At 38.8% G+C, this 17,237-nt stretch overlaps 1 protein-coding gene across 1 annotated transcript in view; it reads right to left on the bottom strand.

Annotated features, from left to right (window-relative positions):
• DOP1A (DOP1 leucine zipper like protein A) overlaps positions 1 to 17,237 on the bottom strand; it is an 83,785-nt gene that overhangs the window by 56,000 nt on the left and 10,548 nt on the right. Inside the window, exons 2-7 of the mRNA XM_083376949.1 lie at positions 9,690 to 9,880; positions 8,830 to 9,011; positions 4,444 to 4,614; positions 3,634 to 3,823; positions 2,667 to 2,765; positions 1,677 to 1,776 (exon numbers count right to left, since the gene is read on the bottom strand). Of these exons, the coding sequence (XP_083233075.1) occupies positions 1,677 to 1,776; positions 2,667 to 2,765; positions 3,634 to 3,823; positions 4,444 to 4,614; positions 8,830 to 9,011; positions 9,690 to 9,827 (880 nt within the window). The 5' untranslated portion in view covers positions 9,828 to 9,880. The remainder of the gene's footprint in view (positions 1 to 1,676; positions 1,777 to 2,666; positions 2,766 to 3,633; positions 3,824 to 4,443; positions 4,615 to 8,829; positions 9,012 to 9,689; positions 9,881 to 17,237) is intronic.

The following is a 17,237-nucleotide window of genomic DNA, read 5'->3' as shown; positions in this document are numbered from 1 at the left end:
TGTTTATTTATTTATTTATTTATTTATTAGTTTTTATAAACCGCCCTTCTCCCGAGGGACTCGGGGCGGTGTACAGAGGAAGGAAGGTATACAGACCGAACAATAAAATAATAAGAAACACTAATGAACACAAACTGGGACCCCAATTAACGCTATCATGCCAGGCCAGCCTGCTGGAACAAAAAAGTTTTTAAGTCGCGACGGAAGGTACGGAGGTCAGGGGCCATCCGGATTTCGGTAGGTAAGGTGTTCCAGAGGGCTGGCGCACCCACTGAGAATGCCCTCCCCCTGGGGGCCACCAGCCGACATTCCTTGAGCGGTGGCACCCTGAGGAGGCCCTCTCTGTGGGAGCGCACAGGACGGTGGGGTGCTGACATCGGCAGAAGGTGCTCCCGTAGGTAGTCCGGACCCATGCCATGTAGGGCTTTGAATGTCATTCTTAGCACCTTGAACTTCACACGGAAGGCAACCGGAAGCCAGTGCAGCGCACGGAGGAGAGGTGTGATATGGGAGTATCGGGAGGCTCCCAAGAGTGTCCGTGCCGCCGCACTTTGCACCAGTTGAAGCTTCCGAGTGGATCTCAAGGGCAGCCCCATGTAGAGAGCGTTACAATAGTCTAGGCGAGATGTCACAAGGGCATGGGTGACTGTACGTAAGGAATCCAGGTCCAGATAAGGCCGTAGTTGGCGAACTAGTCGAACCCGGGAGAAGGCCCCCTTGGTCACAGCTCCAATGTGGTCTTCCAGGGAGAGCTGCGAGTCTAGGAGGACACCCAGGTTGCGGGCCCTATCAGCAGGGGGAAGTAACTTGTCCCCAATGTTAAGCAGTGGGACGTTCTGAATCTCCTGGCTTGCCGGTACGTACAGCCATTCAGTCTTGTCCGGGTTCAGTTGAAGCCTGTTTCTCCCCATCCATTCCCGGACCGCTTTCAGGCAGCGGGACATCACGTCTAGGGCATCACTGATATTGTTAGGAGTTGAGATAAAAAGCTGGGTGTCATCAGCATACTGATGGTACCCTACTCCAAAACTGCGAATGATCTCACCCAGCGGTTTCATGTAGATGTTGAACAGGAGAGGCGAGAGGACCGACATGTTAATGATGATTTTTAATGAAAACTTTAAATGCATTCTCTAAACTATTTTTTGATTTTGAAAATAATTAAAGAAAACAGAAAATTTGCAGAATACATAGCTCCAATTGCAAACAGTTACGGTGGCAATCTCCCAACAATAAGATGATTAGAACTTACGTAGCTTATTACATTTTCTGTTAGTAACAAAAACTGTTGAATGTGTTTGTGTGTAAGTGCACATATGCCTGTTCTTGAGTCCATTTTTGACTGATGGAGACTTCCCAGTCAAGTCTATATGGTTTTTTTTGGCAAAGATTTTGGAAGTGGCTTATCATCTCTTTTTTCTTAGGTCTAAGACAGAGTGACTGGCTTTGTCCCTAAGGCAGGACTATAGCTCATAATCTTTTATTTAACCAGTATACCAAACTAGCTCTCATTGATTCAATTTTGCATTAGTGTTCATATGTTAAATAATATTCTTTGATTTCTCATTAAAATCATATACTATTGTTTAGAGAGTTTTGCACATTGAAAAGCAGATTACACATTTCAAATAAATATGATATATGCATATAAATAAATATACAAAATCTACACCTACCTAGAAGCCAGGCATAAAGCCTTCTATTGAGTGACATGTCTCTGCGCAGCACTACATGAAGAGATGCTGAAAGAATTCGGATCATGTCTGGGCGTGTTGCCTAAAATTGGGAATGTCACATTTAAACAAGTATCACATTCAAAACCTTTATTATACAATGGAAAAATGATTATCTACTTCACTTTCAAGCACCAGTAGAAATTTATATGGGCTGTGACTGAAATATGAATGCATCTTTATTAGCTTTAGTAACAAAATATAGGTGAACATATCACAGCGCCCAAGTATAAGGCTTAAAAATAATTAGCATGAGAAAAGATGTATTTTTTCTTCTTACCCCAAATTTGCTTAAAGCAAATTTGAATGGTCAAGTTTATATAGTCTAAGCACAGAGGCTGATTCAAAATACCTAAAGCAGTTTTCACCAGTAAATTTTGGGATATGAAATTAAACAACATGCTGTAAAATGTAAAGTGGTCGAATATGCTCAGTTATATACGGTAAGTGATTACTGAAGCAGCCACAGCAACCTAGAAAAAGATTCATCTGCTTTACTGGTAAGAGGCATTTCCCATGTCTTCCTGTACATTACGAAGCATCAATTTTGAAGAATTTGTAGTGTCATTTTTATAACAGAAATGTGACTAAGAAGCAGGATGGCTGAAGTAGGGTCACACTTTTCCATGAAATAACATGGCTCTGGAATGCCACTCCCAAAGCACAGGAATTTTTTGAGAGCTGTGTTCTTTAAGATATGATGGGTTGCTATCAGAACAAGAATGGACTCTTTAATTTCCACTACACTGTGCATCTATAGAATTTTGAAAGGAAGCTTTGAATACAGTAGATAGAAGTCTAGCAACTGAAGAGTTACTGTTTAACGCTAGAATATTACATAGATTTGGACAATTTGAAGAAAGGAAGACGGAATTTTTTATTTGTGCGTAATATATCAGTACTTCACTCAATAAAGATTCAGAAGTACTTTACCTGACTCATGTGGAATGGAAAACAGAATAATATGAGATCAAGCGTGCTCCTCTGTACTAAGACACTGGAATCCTGCACTGAAGTGCTTACTGCTTCTACCTGAAATAAAATTGCCATTAGAAAGAAACACAGATTAATAATGCTATTTAATTACATTCTAAAAACTGCACTTTTACAAAAACATTAAATACTTGCAATCCCTATTCAGATAATTTTTCTTCCATTTTTCTCTTTATGCATGGAATGATACACATAATTGTGCATTCCTGTTTCTGTAGTCTGGATTTTGGCTTTTAAATATCTAAACTTACGTACGGATGCCCAATAGCTGTTTAGGAAAAGGATAGCTGCATTACATAAATCAGGAAACAAGCTATTTGTAAGAGAGAAATCAATAAATTGAACTGGCTCAGCGCCAAATGTCTGATTCAGAAAGAACAAGAGACTTCATCAGCAAGGAAAATATATGGACTATTAGACGTATCAGCTTCTCAGACCAAAAGTACTATAAGTAATAAGGTTTGCACAATTCAAAAATAATTAGGAAGTGCTCCTGTCCTTGTATAAAGGTGAGCTAAAATATAATGAATCTCACCCCATAAATAAACAATTATTAATTTTTTACTCTTCAGTTTTGTAATAATGAGGCAAATATAACTAAGGAAAAAGTAATCAAAATTTGTATGATATAGGTCCTTAATAGGCCCTTTGCATTTTGAGGTTAGTATTGGGAATTGTCCAGTAATCTGGAGGACACGTATGAAGAGGAAATGATCACTTACTGGGGGATTTGGCAGGAAGGAGTTCAGAAGGAGGGGTTATTTGTGACAAGTCCTTCTATGAAACTGTTTGAATCAAGAGTGGCCTTTCACTTATGTATAGGCAGTGTTTCTTTATACGCTGATTATATAAAAAATTAGGAAGGCAAAGAACTAGGGGCTATCGCTACGGTTTCATAAACACTTACCATTAATTCAATGTCACTACCTATTATATAGAGCTGATCCTCCATAGAAAGCTTCCTGTTTAGATGGGAGAGGACGTAAGTAATGCCAGGCAGCCGAATTGCAGGACTAGTAAGAAGACTGCCCCACAGTGCACTGTAGAAAGCTGACTGGTCCACTGCTGCAGCAACTTTCTCTAGTAAAGTGTTAGTTCTGGAACACAAGCAACGATAAAGGATAAAACAAAAGTGCAGGAAGGTTCAAAGAAAGCAAGCAACGATGCTTCTAGAGAAGGCTTTTATCAGGTGGAATTTATTGGGAAGGTAAGGCTAATATTAACTTCTTCCCTTTAAATTCTCCAGTATCTTTTTAGAAACAGATGCAAAACTCATTTTATTTGAGAGGATTAAGAACTATCTTCTTAATGGAAATAAATTTGCGACCAATTTAAATGTTACAATAATCCAGAATTCTAAACAAAAGATATAGAGAATCTACGATTGATTATGATTCAGACTGGATGCTAAAGTAACTACACATAGATGGCTTTTCTTGCTTGGTTGGTCATAATGAATTGTGACTGAACCTGTGTCTCATATAAATGTTAAGCACAACAACGTTTCCTCAGTTAAATCACAATAGTATTTGAATACAAGAAAGAAGAAAAATAGTTTGATATTGAAGCTGGAACTTCCAATAGTTTTTTAGACTTAAGCACCAAAATATTTGGTGTTTTTTTTTTCCTTCAGAAAGTTAACTCTCGTATTATAACCAATTAAAACAAAGAATATAAGTTTTGGTAACAATAACATTCCATTATTCTTCAGCCTTACCTTTCATAATACTCAGACCCCTCCTCCAAACCAGGAAGGATCCCAGTTAACAACCCTTGCAGGCCTGGTTTCAGTGTTTTGCCCAAAGGAAGGTAATACATTTCATACAAGCTAAGCAATGCTGGCTTAACAGACATTGCAGCGTTAGCAAGAAGAGGAAATAGGCCAGAACTGTAAAAACATACAAGCAAAAAAACAGAGGTCAGTGTCACAGCTATGAAACACAAAACTGCTTTGTATACCATTTCATTAACATACTGTAATGTGTATTGTGGCTGTGCAGTCCACACACAAAATGGAGCTTCTAGTTGCATACAGTGCAACTTTAGTCATTTGAGTAACTCAAATGATAATAACTGCAGTGGAAAAGACTACAAACATCTCTCCATCTTTTTTTCCTGTTAGACAATTGCTACATAGTAACTGATCATAAACATGAATAAGCTCACTTAATAAAATTGTAGAATCATTTAATTATAAAATCATTTGTTAGGCTGTTTTCTTTTAGAGCCATATTAGTTATGCTTGTGGAATACACAGTTATTGAAATAATTCATACTTTTGCCTTTTGCACAAATCATTATTAAATCATAAGCTAATGAAATGGGATGCATAACATACCATATAAAGCCCCAAAAGTTTAACATTAACCAAATTTCATCTGTTGGTTGAGAGCAGCAATTTAAACTGATCTGGTTAAGAGTACTATATAAATATGGTCACCAGTACAGAAAATAATGAATATACCCTATATTGAAAAGTTATTTTAATGGACTGATTGGAAGGAGAGGATGTCTGCTAAATATCTGTAAAATCAAAGTGTGTTGTTGTTGTTGTTAGCTGCGAAGTCGTGTCCGACCCATCGCGACCCCATGGACAACATTCCTCCATGCCTTCCTGTCTTCTACCATCTTCTGGAGTCCATTTAAGCTCACGCCTACTGCTTCAGTGACTCCATCCAGCCACCTCATTCTCTGTCGTCCCCTTCTTCTATTGCCCTCGATCTTTCCCAGCATTAGGCTCTTCTCCAGTGAGTCCTTCCTTCTCATTAGGTGGCCAAAGTATTTGAGTTTTAGCTTCAGGATCTGGCCTTCTAAAGAGCAGTCAGGATTGATCACCTCTAGGACTGACCGGTTTGATCGCCTTGCAGTCCAAGGGACTCGCAGGAGTCTTCTCCAGCACCATAGTTCAAAGGCCTCAATTCTTTGGCGCTCAGCCTTTCTTATGGTCCAACTTTCACTGCCATACATTGCAACTGGGAAGACCATAGCCTTGACTATACGCACTTTTGTTGACAGGGTGATGTCTCTGCTTTTTAGTGTGCTGTCTAGATTTGCCATGGCTTTCCTCCCCAGGAGCAAGCGTCTTTTAATTTCTTGGCTACAGTCCCCATCTGCAGTGATCTTGGAGCCTAGGAAAACAAAATCTGTCACTACCTCCATTTCTTCCCCATCTATTTGCCAAGAATTGAGAGAGCCAGATGCCATGATCTTGGTTTTCTTAATGTTAAGTTTCAACCCAAGTTTTGCACTCTCCTTCTTCACCCGCAACAAGAGGCTCTTTAGTTCTTCTTCACTTTCTGCCATTAGAGTGGTATCATCTGCGTATCTTAGGTTGTTGATATTTCTTCCGGCAATCTTAATTCCAACTTTTGATTCATCTAGCCCTGCCTTTCTCATGATGTGCTCTGCATATAAGTTAAATAGGCAGGGCGACAGTATACAGCCTTGCCGGACTCCTTTCCCAATTTTGAACCAATCAGTGGTTCCGTGTCCAGTTCTCACTGTTGCTTCTTGACCCGCATATAGGTTTCTCAAGAGACAAATAAGATGGTCTGGTACTCCCATCTCTTTAAGAACTTGCCACAGTTTGTTATGATCCACACAATCAAAGGCTTTAGCATAGTCAATGAAGCAGAAGTAGATGTTTTTCTGGAACTCCCTAGCTTTCTCCATGATCCAGCGTATGTTGGCAATTTGATCTCTAGTTCCTCTGCCTCTTCGAAATCCTGCCTGTACTTCTGGTAGTTCTCGATCCACATACTGCTGAAGTCTAGCTTGTAGGATTTTAAGCATGACTTTACTAGCATGAGAAATGAGTGCAATGGTGGAATAGTTTGAACATTCTTTGGCACTGCCTTTCTTTGGAATTGGAATGTAAACTGATCTTTTCCAATCCTGTGGCCAACTGTTGAGTTTTCCAAATTTGCTGGCAAATTGAGTGTAGCACTTTTACTGCACTGTCTTTTAAGATTTTGAATAGCTCAGCTGGAATACTGTCACCTCCACTAGCTTTGTTGTTGCTCAGCTTTTCTAAGGCCCACTTCACCTCACATTCTAGGATGTCTGGCTCGAGGTCAGATCATTGAGGTCAATCGTTGTGATTGTCTGGGACGTTAAGCTCATTCTTGTATAGTTCTTCTGTGTAATTTTGCCACATCTTCTTAATCTCTTCTGCCTCTGTTAGGTCCATGCCATTTTGGTCCTTTATCATGCCCATTTTTGCATTAAACGTTCCCTTCATCTCTCCAATTTTCTTGAAAACATCTCTGGTCCTCCCTATTCTATTGTTTTCTTCTATTTCTTTGCACTGTTCATTTAAGAAGGCATTCTTATCTCTTCTAGCTATTCTCTGGAATTCTGCATTCAATTGGGCATATCTATGTTTTTCTCCCTTGCCTTTCGCTTCCCTCCTTTCCTCAGCTATTTGCAAAGCTTCCTCAGACAGCCATTTTGCTTTCTTGCATTTCTTTTTCTTTGGGATGGTTTTGGTTGCTACCTGTTGTACAATGTCGCGAACCTCTGTCCATAGTTCTTCAGGCACTCTGTCTATCAGATCTAATTCCTTAAATCTATTTGTCACCTCTACTGTATGTTCAACAGGGATATGATTTAATTCATACCTGAGTGGCCTAGTGCTTTTCCCTACTTTCTTCAGTTTAAGCTTAAACTTTGCAAGGAGAAGCTCATGGTCTGAGCCACAGTCAGCTCCTGGTCTTGTTTTTACCGACTGTATAGAGCTTCTCCATCTTTGGCTGCAGAGCATATAGTCAATCTGATTTCTGTGTTGACCGTCTGGTGATGTCCATGTGTAGAGCCGTCTCTTGGGTTGTTGGAAAAGAGTGTTTGCTATGACCATCGTATTCTCTTGACAAAATTCTATCAGCCTGTGCCCTGCTTCATTTTGTACTCCAAGGCCAAACTTGCCTGTTATTCCAGTTATCTTTTGGCTTCCTACTTTAGCATTCCAATCCCCCATGATGATAAGGACATCATTTTTTGGTGTTACTTCTATAAGGTGCTGTAGGGCTTCATAGAACCGGTCAATTTCATCCTCTTCAGCACTGGTGGTTGGGGCATAGACTTGGACTACTGTGATATTGAATGGTTTGCCTTGGATTCGAACTGAGATCATTCTGTCATTTTGAGGATTGTATCCCAGTATTGATTTTCCTACTCTTTTATTGACTATGAAGGCTACTCCATTTCTTCTGAGGGATTCTTGCCCGCAGTAGTATACCTGATGGTCATCTGAATTAAATTCACCCATTCCTGTCCATTTTAGTTCGCTGATACCTAAGATGTCGATGTTCAGTCTTGTCATCTCTTGTTTGACCACGTCCAGCTTTCCTTGATTCATGGATCTTACATTCCAGGTTCCTATGGAGAAAAAATCTTTACAGCATCGGACTTTCCTTTCACCACCAGACATATCCACAGCTGAGCGTCCTTTCGGCTTTGGCCCAGTCGCTTCGTTCTTTCTGGCGCTACTAGTACTAGGCCTCTGCTCTTCCCCAGTAGCATATTGGACACCTTCTGACCTGAGGGGCTCATCTTCCAGCGTCATATTGTTTTGCCTTTTGGTACTGTCCATAGGGTTTTCATGGCAAAGATACTGGAGTGGGTTGCCATTTCCTTCTCCAGTGGATCACGTTTTGTCAGAACTCTCAGCTATGACCTGTCCATCTTGGGTGGCCCTGCACGGCATAGCTCATAGCTTCATTGAATTACGCAAGCCCCTTCGCCACGACAAGGCAGTAATCCATGACAACGTGATAATTCCATGCAAGTAACTTTGTGTAATTATATAATTGATATGAATCACAGTGAAAAACTGCTCCATTGCATGACAAATTGGCTACATCAAGGTCTGGTAAATTGAAGGAGGGAGGAAGAGAGAGAGAGAGGGAGAGAGAAAAAAGGAGGTGGGGGGAAAGAGAGAACTTTCTCCAACCTGGAGGTTTCTAGTTGATATATGTATAACTGTCAGGTCAGTACAATGGGAACCGTAATCAAATACATTGAGAATATCATTTTGCAGTATGGAGTATGAACTGTTATTGTAGAGAATGTGACTAAAAGAAGAACAAAGTGTAGTTTTGCTTACCTGTACAAGAAGAGATCTTTGGCCAGGCGCTTGGGTCCAATTATTTTGAAAACGATCTCATACGTCTCCAGGGCCTTCCGATGCACCCCGCCAGGCAAGGCAGGGTGAAGACATTGTGCAAGGCGCTTCCCTATGGTCAGCTTCTTAGGTACAACTTGGTACTTCACATTATTTTGAAGAACCTGACAAGAAACATTGTTTACATCTCTTGGAAGGTATTGCAAAAGCTTTAGTCAGAAAATTACTTATCGGATTAACAAGCCTGAAAGAAAATTATCTGAATATATGGTATCAAGCAAATCATGATGCAGATTCTTGAGTGTAGACGCTCAAAGCTGTTATTTAGCAAACTGGGTTTCATTTTTAGCTTTCTTCCATATTTAGATATATTTATTTACATATTAATAATGTGCAAAAATAAGTATTATTTGTTGCTATGTACTGTTAAAAAAGATCTGTATCTGTACAGAGGTAGGATTTTTATTTACAGTAATGTCATGCTAGCAGAAGTGCATTCATTAACTTCCTTGCCCCCTCAGGACCCCTCAGGACCCCTGCCCAGTGCATTAAAGGATCTGTAAGACCTCCTCCTGAATAGAATGTATTATATTATGGCAACTGAGTGGAAACGAGTCACCCCCCAAAAGATCAGGCATAAATTCTGCTATTACTTTCCCTTTAATACGTACTATATAAAAACAACAATCAGATTTTGTCTGGTATAACAATTATAAAATAACATATATACAACTACACAGAACATTTCATCAAACAACAGCCTATAATAATAAAACAAATTTCAAGTTTTTTATTCCACTACATATTTTTCCCCACTCAATCCAAGGGCATCTCCATCATACCTTGTTTAGCTTTCCAAGAGATGAAATCAAATCGGCCCACTCACTAGAGTACTCAAAGCTTTTCAGTGCCTTGTCGACAGCTGTTACATAGTGCCTGTACTTGGAATCACCCAGCAGCTCCAGCTCCTCTGCATTCATCCTCCTGCAGGATCCCACCAGAGATCAATTTGCAATGCATGTAAAATTATTAGCTGGAAAAGACAGATTCATATTTCACCGACTCAAGTCTTTTAACTGGTCAGAGTAATAATAACAAGTAGATACTGCACCCAGTCTGGAACCCCTAGCATGAAATCTGGAAATCTGCTCCTATGAAGCAAGGGTGGAAGGAGATCACTTTTGCACCCTCCACGTACTCATCTTCAGGCAACTTCCCCAAAGTCACTTTTCGTGAGATGGGGTGGCTATATAAATTTTATTAATAAGTGAATAAATACAAAAGTCACTCCTGAGGACTTGGAATATCATCCTGTATGATGTGATTTCTGGAGCAAAGGAAGGGATTGCATACAGTGGGCAGAAACACTTTCTCTGAGTATAAAATCTGCTTTGAAAGATGCCCAAACCTTTAATAGTTCAGGGAATCAGGAAAATTGTAGAGAATGAATGGATACTTTGTTGTAAGCTGCCCAGAGGACCACAACAGTGGGATGGGAGTCATATAAATTTAATTAATAAATATATATTTAAAAATCTGTAGGCCTCTCTCTTTTGGCCCTTCTCTCAATTCAAAATAATATCAGATTACGGTAATATATCTAGAAAGTAGATCTGATTATAGATTATAGAAAGCTTCAGGAGAAACTCTTCACATTAGAAAAGAATTGATACTCCGATAAGAAAAAGAAATTAATCTTTTTATTGCTAGTCACAATTTTTTAATTCTAACAAAACCATCAGGACTTTTAAATTATATTGGTACTTGTTAACATTATTGTAGCTATTTTAGTCTTCCAATTTCTAAATGATTTGTTTGGATTTTGTTATATTTTCACATTATTTCACACATTTTATTGCAACCCTGTTTTCAAATATGTTTCTTTATTCCATATGTCACTGCAAGACATTTTTCTGATATTGGTAAGTGTATAATAACAGGCCTCAATAAAGGGTTACTAAACTTGTTGCTCCTTGTAGGGTTACTAAACTTCTTGCTCCTTGCAAGAAAAGGAAGCAAAGTGAAGTGTTCCAAGAGAAACTGTATGAAGGGATGAGCCATCAGCTTATTCATTTAATATTTTTACTATGGCTCCAATAAAAGAGTAAAGACACATCTCAAAACTCCACAGATATATCTGCAACCAAAGTATCATTTTTAAATAAGTGCTGCAAAAACTAATTTTACACCTTGGTAATGACCCAGATTTAGCATTAAGAATGTGTGAAGCAAAGCATCTGTACTCAGCTCTGGGAAGTGGGGGGAGGAGGGGAAAGGGAGGGAGGGGTTGGGGAGCGTTGGGGAGTGGGAAGAGGGTGGGAGGGGAGGGGGTTGGGAGGGGTTTTGTTTTGCTAAAGATAAAATGTATTGTAAAACTTTTCAATAAAAAAAAGAATGTGTGAAGCAAAGCATCGTGCACCTATAAAAAAAAACTAAAAATGTACATTCTTGTCTGTAGCCCAAAACTAGAAGAATTCAAAGCCTTAATTCCTCAAAGCAGAACAATATAAATGCAAAAAATAAAACAGACCACGTAAAACAACAAACCAACTTTGAATTGCACACTATTGGTAACTTTTTAGCAGTCAGATATGTGTAAATCATGATTTAAGACCCACAAAGTTCAAGAGATTATTCCACAAAAGAAATGGATTATTTTTTTTAGGTTCAATCAACTTGGAAAGGACATATCCATTATCAATACAAGTTTCGGGTAGGAAAGCAAGCACATTGAATACTTGAGCTTTAGTAAACACAGATCTAGCAGTCCTTTGAAAAGGAGTTAAAACCATTTCCAAAAATAATTTGGCTGACTGGCTGTACAGATTGTAAGAGTTATTTCCCACCAATAAATAGTTATCCAAGATGGGAATTATGAGAGAGGTGGAGGAAGGGCACAGGATGTAGAAGAAGGGAATGATCAGCAATAAGCAAACTTTGTTCTTGGTTACTATTTAGTGTCAATGGTTGGGCAGCAATGAGTAGTGAAGGACTGTACCACCATTAAAATGGGTAAATTTGTCCCCTTCTAAATGGGTAAAATGTCTCCTTCTAAAGAAATAAAAGCAACATAAAGCATTCCTTTCTGGCTTAAATTAGTAAAGCATAGCACTATTATTCTCTAAAGACAGCTTATCTTGTTTTCAAACATAGTTCCAATGCTTTTCTAAAATAACACTCAACCCTGAGTAACAAATGCTCCAGAAAGCATCATGGATTTCATGAAGAGATGATCCTACAGAAGCCAGGTGCCTAGACTTTGTTCAAGCGTGCAGATGTAGTCTTTGGATTACAATGGTAACTGGGATTGCAATTTTCATTGCTAAACTATGTGATCATTGTCATGTAACTACATTGCTCAGTGATGGCAGTCCCAGATGCCGTCATAACCCAGGACCACGCCGGTTACCTGAGGACTTCACGCAGGACTTTCAGGCAAGCAGGCCGGCAAGATGAGAACTATGGGTGGGTGTCATGGGCAGGCACTCAGGAACATGGGTGGGAGGGCAGGTACTACATGCGGGTGCATTGGAGTGCAAGCAGGTGTGCGAGTGAGCAGAAGAGTGGCGGGAACAGGAGCGACTTGCAGGAAGCCAGCAGGGAAGATCAGAAACAATTACATAACTGTAATTGTCGTAATTGCAAGCCAATTACCAGGCACCCAAAAAACAATCGAATGCCTGTGGGGATGTTATAATGGCTACAACCATATTGTTCAATGCATGCTTCATTGCATCCATGGAAAAAATGTACCAAGAAAGAAGGAAGGTCAACTTTAAACCGGAACAGCTAAAGACAACTTTAATCTACCTCAATTCTCAACTGGAGATGAAACTGATAAATGTTATAAATACGAGATATTTAAAAAATTGGTTACTGGGGTATGGCCATGTTGCATTTATAGGGACATGAGGAGCCCTAAGGTTTAACTGTATCACAATGAAAAAAACTTGTTACATCAATCCATAAGTCAAAAATGATTCTCTTTTTGGCTTCCGGTAGCGCTGCCGCACCGAATGGAGGCGTTCTGAAGCCGCCTGATCCTGGGAAGCGTCAAAACGCCCGGAGGCAGCAAAAATCAGCTGTTCCGTGGCGCTGGAGCTTCTCCCTCGGGAGAAGAGGGAGAGGCGAGCTTGCCTGGGTAGAGGTAGAGCTCTACTTGCGATTCTCCCAAGTAGTTTGGGGGATAACAGGGTGAGCCCCCTCGGAGCCCAGGCTTTCTCTGCTCTCAGGACGTCTTCGCTCCAAAAGGAGTGGAACAAGACGCGACAACTGCACCTGCTGCTTAGAGGGGATTGTGAGTATTTTGTTCCTTTGAAAAGCAGGCAGAGCAAAGCAGGAAGATCTGAACTTTCAAATTGGATTTTAACTTTAACTCAGTTTCATTATCTTCTTCAAGTTTCAAGTTTGAAATGGAGTAAAAATGGTGCTGGAATGTTTCTCTCCTGTGAAGTGACTGTGTTTGAAAATTGTTATATTTTGCTACAAAGCAAGAGACACAATTTGCAACTGACTTTATCCAGTATCGGATTTTGCTTATTTGAAAGCCTGTTCCCTTTTTTTCTTATTGAAGGTTAAGAACTTTGAGAGAATTGTTATTTTTTCTTCCCTTTTCCCCCCTGAACTTTGATTCTGCTGGGTGAAAGAGGAAATCGAAACTTAAGAGATGGCTGCGAGACGTGGGGGAGGGCCTCCACTTTATAAGAATGTTATTTCCTCACCTATACCACAAGCTGCAGGGCAGGCTTCGATGAAACCTACAGTACAACCACCCTCTCCCCCACCTCCTGCATTTACACTGACAGACATTCAGCAAGTTGTGATGCAGTCTACACAAGTTTTGCAGCAAGAAATACAGAAAACAAGGGAAGAATTTGTTAATCAAAACAACCAGATTAGGGAAGATATAGTGCTTGCACTCCAGGGTTTGGCTGCACATATAGAACGCCTGGATGTTCATGTGGACTCAGTTATGGAGTATGTAGAGAATTTGGAAAATAAAATTATTGATGCTGAACAGAAGATTGATAGAGCAGAGGCCAAGATTGACAGAACAGAAGACGAGGTTACTATATCAGAATACAAGAACATGGAGTTTGCTTTGCGTATCAGAGGCATCAAAGAGAATCCTAAAGAAGATTTGGAATGGGAAATAGCACGAGCAGTGGCTCCTGTTTTGAAATGTGAACCTGAAGAACTACTTAAGGAAATGGATAAGACATTTAGGGTTAACTCCTGGATTGCTAGGCAAAAAAGTCTACCTAGAGACGTAGTGATTTATTTTTCCAGGAGATCAACCAGAAATTCTATTATCCAGGCTTTTTATCGGGAAAAATTTCAGATTGCAGGCCAAGATATTATGATTTTAAAGGAGATACCTTCAAAAATTCTTAGAAAGAGGAAAGACTTTGCCTTTTTGTCTGATGAGCTTAAGAAGCGACAAATCCAGTTCAGATGGGAAATACCTATTGGAATTGTGGTAAATTATGCAGGGACCAGATACAGATTGGATACAATTTTAAAAGCAAAAGATTTCTACACCAAGGTCCTGAAAGCAGGTTTACCACCGTCTCCCCGAATTAAAAGAACAGAAGCAAGACAAGATGATAAACAATTGAGTGAAGGGGCAATGTCATTGCCTCTCGAGGAGATGCAGAAGGCAGAGGCCATGGAGCAGAGTTTGGCATCAAAGGAAGATCCAAAAGAACAGAGGATGACAAGAGCTGCATATAAGCGTACGGAAAAAGAGCAAAAACAAAAGCCTGTAACTGGTCCAGCTACGCAAGATGCGGCTGTTTCAGAGCCTGTGGGAGGAGCACGTCCTAAGAGAGCAACAGCTGATCTTCAGGCCTTGTTCCAAAGGCTCATGGTCACTAGAGATGGTGAAGTTCCTGACATGGAATGTTAATGGGTTAAATTCATCACAGAAAAGAAAGAAAGTATTTTTTTATCTGAAACAACATAAAAATGACATTGTTTGCTTACAAGAGACACATATTGCATTAAAAGATCAAAAATATCTGATTAATTCCCGATTGGGAACACATTTTGCATCGTTTGCTCCGGACAAGAAGGCTGGAGTGGTTATTTACTTAAGAAAAGACTTCTCGGCAAGATTGATTGAATCGGATAAACAAGGAAGATATGTTAGTATTGAATTAATATTACAAGGAAAGAAAGTTCTTCTTATTGGATTATATGCTCCAAATCAACAACAGCAAAAAATTTTTTAAATTTTTACATCAGAGACTAATTAAACTGGATTACAAATCTGTTATCATGATGGGGGACTGGAATGGGGTTTTGGTGCCATCTGAAGACAAGAAGGGATCTTCTAAAAAATTTTTTAATTCAAAATTGCCTACAGCTTTTTTTGATTTGAAGGAAGATCTGGAATTAAGAGATGTATGGCGGGAAAGGAATATGAGAGACAGAGATTTTACTTTTTTTTCGGATAGACATAAATCTTTCTCCAGGATTGACTTTATTTTGATTACTACTGATCTTTCTTCTTCGGTTAAGAACGTTAAGATTTTTCCTAGGACAATGTCTGACCACAGTCCTGTTTGGTTGGAGTTCTTCGCTGAAGACGCTAGTAGGAGATCCTGGAGGCTGAATGAGAATTTATTTACAAATGACTTGTTTTTGCAGAAATGTAGAGAACATATGAAAGAATTTTTTGTCACAAATATGCAAAAAGGTACCTCGATGGAAATGGTTTGGGATGCTAGTAAAGCCTATATGAGAGGGGTTTTGATTTATATGAATAATGCTTATAGGCGTAAGCAAATGCAAAAACATTTAGATATTGAGGAAGAGATTAAAATTAAGGAGAAAAAGCTCATTTTGAATCCATTGGATAATAACTTAAGGATCTCAATACATTTATTGAAAGAACAATTTAATATGCTACTGGCTGATCAAGTAGCAACTAATTTGCGCTATGCCAAACACAATACTTTTTGCAACACCAATAAGCCTGGTAGATGGTTGGCTTATCAATTAAGGAAAAAACAGAAATCATGTACTATAGATAAAATAGAATATAAAGGCAAAGAAGTCTACCAACAAAATTTGATTAAGAGGAGTTTTTTAGATTTTTACTCGAAATTATATTCTAAAGAAAATATACAAGCTTTAGATATAGACAAGTATTTACAGGGAGCTCATTTTCCAAGACTTTCACAAGAACAACAACTTGAGATGAACTGCCCAATTACATCAGAAGAAATTTCTTTAGTTATTAAACAGTTGAAATTGGGCAAGGCTCTGGGAACGGATGGATTAACAGCAATTTACTATAAAAAGTTGTTGCCTGAAATGATTGAACCCTTAAAGATTTTGTTTAATGAAATTCAGACTGGAGGTGTAGTTCCTCCATCATGGAGGACAGCTTTTGTATCGTTGATTCCAAAGGAGGATCAAGACCTTACTCAACCTAAAAATTATAGACCTATATCGCTTTTAAATACAGATTATAAGATTTTTGCTAAAGTATTGGCCAATAGATTAATGCAAGTTTTGAAACAAATGATTCATAGTGATCAATCGGGATTTATATCTGGGAGGTATATGAAATATAATGTAAGACAAATTGTTAACCTGCTTGAATACTTGGATAAGAACAACCAAGTCCCCGCAGCATTGATATTTTTGGATGCAGAGAAAGCCTTTGACCAATTGAATTGGCAATTTTTATTAAGAGTTGTTGAGGAGATGAATTTTGGAGAAGGTTTTCTACATGCTATTAAAGTTATATATCAACAACAAACTGCACAAATTATAGTTAACGGGGGATTAACAGAGACCTTTAAAATTGAAAAAGGTACAAGACAGGGTTGCCCCTTATCACCATTATTGTTTGTTTTAACATTAGAGATTTTATTAATCAAAATTCGAGAGTCCTCTATGATAAAGGGAATTAAAATAAAACAGAATGATTATAGATTGAGAGCTTTTGCTGATGACTTGGTTGTGACAGTATCCCAACCGTTACAGTCGGTTATAGATTTGATGGAAATTATAACTCAGTATGGTAAGGTTTCTGGGTTTAAGGTGAATAGTAATAAGACTAAGATATTATCTAAGAACTTATCTATGAGTGAAAGGGATATGTTATCTAAATTAACAGGTTTTGAAATAGTGAAGAAGGTTAAATATTTAGGAGTATATATTGCAGCCTCAAATGTAAAATTGTATAAGAATAATTATGAAACACTATGGTCAAAGATACAAAGGGACTTAAATAATTGGAAAAAATTACAATTATCATTACTGGGAAGAATTGCAGTTGTTAAAATGAATGTTCTACCAAAGTTTCTCTTTTTGTTTCAAATAATACCTATATTGAAAAAGGATGCCAACCTTGATCAATGGCAGAAGGGTATTAA

This window comes from Vipera ursinii (assembly GCF_947247035.1).
Source record: "Vipera ursinii genome assembly, chromosome: 1".
Taxonomy (NCBI): domain Eukaryota; kingdom Metazoa; phylum Chordata; class Lepidosauria; order Squamata; family Viperidae; genus Vipera; species Vipera ursinii.
This window is presented reverse-complemented; position numbering and strand designations above follow the sequence as displayed.